This window comes from Mycteria americana, chromosome 3, assembly GCF_035582795.1.
Source record: "Mycteria americana isolate JAX WOST 10 ecotype Jacksonville Zoo and Gardens chromosome 3, USCA_MyAme_1.0, whole genome shotgun sequence".
NCBI lineage: Eukaryota > Metazoa > Chordata > Aves > Ciconiiformes > Ciconiidae > Mycteria > Mycteria americana.
In genome coordinates, this window is record NC_134367.1 from 7,199,309 (window position 1) to 7,205,308 (window position 6,000).

General features: G+C 56.5%; 1 protein-coding gene across 2 annotated transcripts in view; it reads right to left on the reverse strand.

Moving 5' to 3' along the window:
- The window catches only part of TNFRSF21 (TNF receptor superfamily member 21), a 35,053-nt gene extending 29,304 nt beyond the window's left edge, over window positions 1-5,749 (reverse strand). The window contains exon 1 of one of the 2 annotated variants that reach the window (XM_075497761.1): window positions 5,401-5,749. In XM_075497761.1, the coding sequence (XP_075353876.1) occupies window positions 5,401-5,454 (54 nt within the window). In that variant the 5' untranslated portion in view covers window positions 5,455-5,749. The remainder of the gene's footprint in view (window positions 1-5,400) is intronic. The other variant, XM_075497759.1, reaches the window with a different exon arrangement.
- Window positions 5,750-6,000: the final 251 nt, after the last annotated feature.

Here is a 6,000-nt window from a genome sequence, read left to right on the forward strand (position 1 = left end):
TGCCAGGGCAGTAAATACTGCTAATTGTGTCTCAGCAGTACGTGCTACCTGGCCACCCCGGGAGAATTCAGACCAGCTTTGCATTTCAAGGCTGAGAGGCTCCAGCACGAGCCAGGCGCTTGCCGAGAAGACAAAAACCACACACAGGTGGCAGCTCTGACCTGTAAAACTTTCCTCTTCTGTATTTATTAATCTGCACTTGTTCAAATAGTTACCTTTCTAAATAACGCAAACCGGGATGAAATCCAGGCTAGCAGGCGTTACTGGACTATTTCTCAGCCCCTCTGCCCTTCCACCATTTTTTATAACCCTGTGCAAGCGCAGGGTTTGGTGAGACCGCAAGAGATGTTCTGCTTCGAGCCTTCAACCACATCTGAACCCACTTTAAACCAGATGCATCAGCAACAGGAGAGAAAACCCGATGATATTTTTAAGCTCTCGGAGGAGCTCTGCTGTAACTCCTTGCATCAGATACAGGCAAAAGGTCTCCAGTTTTTAGACACTGAACTGCACCCAGCTGGGCTTGGCTAGATGATGGCTACAAATCTGTTTACCTATTTCCAATCCCAGGGCTTTATTCCCTTAACTCCTTTGCTCCATCTACCAAGCAGGACCTCTGCTTCCTCCAGAAGACCTCTGGTCCATGGATTTAATGTCAGTTATGCCAGCGGAGATAAGACACCAAGAACAAAAGGCCTATCAAAAGAAAGGCTGACACAACCTCATACAACATGCAAAGCAACAGAAAAAACATTTTCAAACAGCTGCAGGCGGAGTTAGGAGGGAGAGAGAGGAACAAACCAACGTTACCTTGAATTTCCAAAGGTGCTTTCCTACGCTGAAGGTAAAAAGACCAGAGACCCTAATGCTTTTCAACTGCACAGCCAGGCGCATAAATCACTTGGCTATGTTATATATGCCCTTGCCTCTTGCTCTGCTACCTATTCCGGGCTATCAGCCAGCAAGAATATATTCAGAAGAAGGGGAAAAAAAAAAACCAAAAAGCCTCCCAACAACATGACTCTGCAGAAGGCACATCGCAGCAGAGCCGCAAGCCGCGCCGCGTCATTTTTGGTGCAGTCTCTTGCTTCCTGGAAACACACAGCACATTTCTGTTTCACCTGCTAAATAATTTACGGCTTGGGATTTATACAAAACACTTCAATTTTTTTTTTTTTTAATTTTTTTTTTTTCTCCTGAAGCAGCAATTACAGAGCAGGCAGAAGCAGGCAAGCCCACAGGAGTTGACAAGGATCCTGCAGCGGCCAGGCTAATTACGGCACATCAAATTAAAACAAAAAGCGGGGCTGCCCTGGCAGGCAGCAAAGGCTTACAGGATGCATTTTATTTTTCCCCTCCCTTAAGACATGATTTAACGAAGCGCTTAGCTGGCTCAAAGGAAACCTGCCGCCCGTAATCTTCATGACGCAACCCTGAATTAGCAAACCAGACACAGCAGGATCCGGTCTCCCAAGGTTGCGTGGGGGGTCACCTGCGTTACTCATCCTCCTCCCCGTGCCAGTGCCGAGTGGGACTGGACGTCGGGAGAGGCAGGACAGGCAGCTGCTCTCCTGCCTCACTGGCCATGAGCTGTGTGCCACCAGCTCGGATCCCGATTTTTCCCTCTGCATCAAGCCAGACCTCAGGAAACCCACGGACAACCCACCTACAAGCACGTGCCACGGGTCCCGTCCTGCTCTCCCTTTTCTTCCCATCTCCAGCATCTTTCCATCATCCATCTGGATAACTAAGGTCAACAGGACCCGCACGACCGTAACAGCACCAGGTTTGGTTTTTGATTGTTTCTGGGGTTTTTTAAAAATCCTATCTCAAGCAAAATGGCACCGGTGCTTTTGAACATCTCCAGATCTTCAGCTGCACATGCACTTCCAAGCTTAGGGACAACAGCAAGTCCCAGTCGGTGAAGGCTAAGCAGCGTTCAGCATCTGCTATTTATTTGGATTGGTGTTTCTGGTCCCTAAAAACATCCAGCTGCTCAGGTTTCATGGCTGGCACCACTCAGATCTCTGAAAGAGAAGGCCAGGAGCAGGAGGACATCCTCAATAGAAAGGGGCGTCTGCTGGTTTGGTCCCTCATCCTCAGGACTGTCTGAGCAGCACGCAAAACTAGACCTTTCTGGCTGATACACCCAGTCTCAATGGCAAAAGCAACAGAATAATGAATTGAGCTCGAATTGAATCTGCTTAGCCACTGAATTTCAGTTCATTACTCCAATACCAAACAAAGTGTTAGGGGAACAAAAAAATACAGAAAAAAGGAATTGGTGCAAGAGAACACTAAAGAGCAGATCTGGTTTCCAGCAGGTTTGGTGCTGCTCTCCATGCCCAGTGCAGGAGCAGCTCTCGACACTGAAGCCAAAAGGGTCAAGCAGGACGGGGCAGCCACGATCCCAAAGAGCACCTCCAGCTCAGCATCGACACCCTGCACCGCACGGGCCAAGGCGCTTCCCAGCCGCCTTCTCCTGTCCCAACACATGGAGGTTTTATGGTAGGAGGAAAGCAGATCAGGCTGGGGACCACTCTCATTTTCACCTCCCCACGTTGGGGAGATGGCTCAGACACGGGGACCTTCGCGTTCGGCTGCAAACCAACCCTCGAGCCAGCAGCACCCTGCAGCTGACGTGGGCATGACCCACCTTACCACCATGCAGCGTGATGATCGCATCTCAGTGATCACATATGCCCTGACTCCATCACCCTCTTAAATAACTGCATGCTGCAGGAGAGACCCGATGGGCAATTTGCACAGTAAATAGCTTTTAGGGGGCCACAAATCTTCCCAGGCACACGCACGGGGATGTGGCAGGGAACACAGCGGCTCGCTCAGGACCTAAACCCACTCGGTGAGTCAATGTGCCAGCAGAAAGTTGGTGGATCAACAGGCAGTTGTGTCCTGAAACGGGGTGACACCTCGAGACAGTCAATGTCTCGGGTTGTGTGCAGTGATGCCCCACCGCCAGCCCTGCGGGGAGGCAGCGATAAACCTAAAAAATAAATAAAATAAAAAAAAAAAAATGAAAGCCAGCTACACGCAGGGCACTTGACCCCGGTAGAGAAGAGCAGAAGCAGAGAGCTGTAAGCAAGCAAGGACCGACAGTGCTAAATTGATACTCTGGGAACCGTTTCCGAGCAAAACCAGCAGAATTTGGTAGAAATGACAGCTGGCTCCATGGCAATGCCTTGGCACAGGTTGGGGACGGGCTGCACAGCCCACCGCCCTTCCCAAAGACCAGCTGCACCCTCCGCCAACCAGCACCGGGAAGTCGCTTGCGACATTAAAAGAGGAAAAAAAAAAAATTATAAAACAAACCCAGGAAGACAAATAAACTGGTCTGGAAGTTTTATGGTAACTTGGCAGACAGGAGGAGCCCATCTCCTGCCCCGCTCACTGTAAAAAGGATCAAGTTACTCACTCCGAAAAAAGTTGCCTGTGAGGAGAGTATCAAAGAGCAAAGCAAGTTTCTGCTTCTTGCAACACAACAAGCTATTTCAGCTGGTTTGGGGTTTGTGAAACTGAGAGTCCAGGGCTTACCCTGCTCAGCAGTCCCTTTACTACGTCTCGAGAGTGAAACGCAGGCAGCCAAGCATGCCAGAAGAGCAGCACCAGCACATCTGGTCCCCATGAAGGAAAACCCAGCAGCTATTCCTGCAGCCAGCACTGACCAGAGCTCACAAGCATCCCCGGCAGCCACAGTTTTGCTCCAAGCAGACGAAACCCCCCAGGCTCCTGAAAGCCCCGAGTCGAAGCAAGGCAATGTCGCACCTGCTCGAGGTGAGGGCATTGGGGGAGATGGTGGAAATTACCTTGCGGCAGCCGGCGGGTGCCTGAAGCCCACGCCAAACAAGGGAAACCACGGCCAACACCAGCCTTATGCAACCGCTGCCGAGCGGCTATCGCTCAAAAACCAAGCGGCCGGGTGGATTCAGGTCTGCTGCACCAGTAAGAGACCCACCAGCTATTGATTTGAACATACTTCCGTCGGGCTGGAAAGACATTAACTCCTTGTGGGGCCAAAGGGAGTTGCCCAAAATTTTGAAGATGAAGATGTGACATGAAGAAAGCCTGGCCGGTGGCCAAAGGAGCATCCTGCCAGCTCATGAGCAAACGGGAATTGTGTCTTACGGCTCGTTTGCTCGTACGATCAGCACACGCAAAGGTTTGAGTACACGCGTGCACAAGCAATATATGTACACGTGTGCTCAGAGTCTCAGCTTCATTTTGCAAAATTGCTGTTGTATTTCTCTACACCTTTATATCACCCTTTTTCCCCCCTCTTCCCTCTATACTTGCCATTCCCGACTGACCTCCAGGACCCCAGCTGGAGCTCTATATCTCAAGATCCCCATCAGCATCTCATCTTCCAGACGTGCAGCAGCACTCGCCTCTCCCAGCGGGAAACCAGCGCTCGGAAGCACCCAGCCAGCACCGTCCACGGTCCCCGGCTGCTCTGCCGCTGTGCAAAGTTACCCTTCCCCTTCAAAGCAACAAGGCCGTTTCCCAGCTAATGCTCTCCCAGCTTCAGATTATTTTTTGTTTACTCGGATTCCTGTCGAGCCAGCACCAGCTTGCTAAGATCCACCTTGAGTTCAAGAGCAAGTGCACTCCTTGGTTACACAACCCAGCCGCAGCAGCTGCGGCGTGTGCCTGACACACCGAATCACCATCTCTATCCCAAAAAGACGGGATGTAGCCCTAAAGCGCTGATTGGGAAGGGTCCTACCTGGGAAGGTAAACACGGAGGTGAACCCGCTGGAAAACATTTCCCGGGTAAGTCAGGGCAGCTGCCTGCAATTAGCGGTGGTGAGTTTTGCTGTCTGTCCAAAGGGTGGCAAAAAAAGCAGCTGGGGGAATGGATGGATGGATGGATGGATGGACAGACCCCAGCCCAGCACCAAGCTTCGGGAGCAGGGCAGGGGACGAAGCAAGGATCCACTCAGACCTCGAGGTGCGGCACAGCCCTGGATGAAGCCTCCGGGGAGAATGCCGCCCCTTGCCCGCCTGCAGCAGAACGGGGATGGAGAGGCTGGAGCAGGGGCTCTCGCACCCAGCCGGTGTCCGCTGCCGGGGCTGGGGGTGCAGGGGCCGGGGCAGGCAGCGACCCCGGGGCGGGCACTGGGGAGCACCGCACACCCCCGGGCGCTGCGCAGGCGGGGGCAGCGGGACACCCAAAGACACGCGTACCCCCCCAAAACACAGCCCTGCCTACCTCACCCCCCGCCAGGCAGGCAGCACGGCGGGAGGGGCGGGCGGGCAGCCCCGCACTGCAGCACATCCCCAGCCCCCACCCACCCCCCGCGGACACGCGGATCTTGCGCGGGCGGTGCCGCTGCACCCGCGGAGCGCGCAGGGACGGCCCCGCACACACGCACGCACACTCACCGTGAGGAAGCCGGCGAACGCGGCGATGCTCCGGCACGCCGCGGCGGCCCCCATGGTGGCGGCCGGGGCCGGAGCCGGGGCCGGAGCCGGGGCCGCCGCGCAGCGCAGCGGGGCTGCGGGCGAGGCGCTGCCCGTCCAGCCGCGCTGCCTCACGCGGCGGGGCGGGGGGCCGGCGGCGGCCGGCGGGGGGGGCAGGCGCCCATGGCGGCGGGCCGGGGCCGGGGCCGGGGCCGGAGCCGGGGCCGGGCGGGGCGGGGGCCCTGCCGCCCGCCGCGCTCCCACCTGCCTGCGGGGCCGCCGGCTGCGCACTGCCGCGGCGGGGCGGCGCGCACGTGGGGCGGCGCGGCGGGGCGGGGCGCCCTTTGTGGCGTCACCGGCCGCGCAAAGCCGGCGCGCAAGGGCGCCCCCCCGCGCAGCGCCGCGCATGCAGCGCCCTCCTCCCCCCACCCCCCCCATTCCCTCCGCGGTCGCGCAAGCACCGCGCAGCGCCGCGTCCCGCCCCTTCCCCAAGCGGCCTGCGCGCCTCTCCGCGCCGGCGGAGCCCCCCGCCCGCTCCTCCGCGGGGCTTAACGCAGCGCCCCGTCAGCCCGGGCCCCCCGG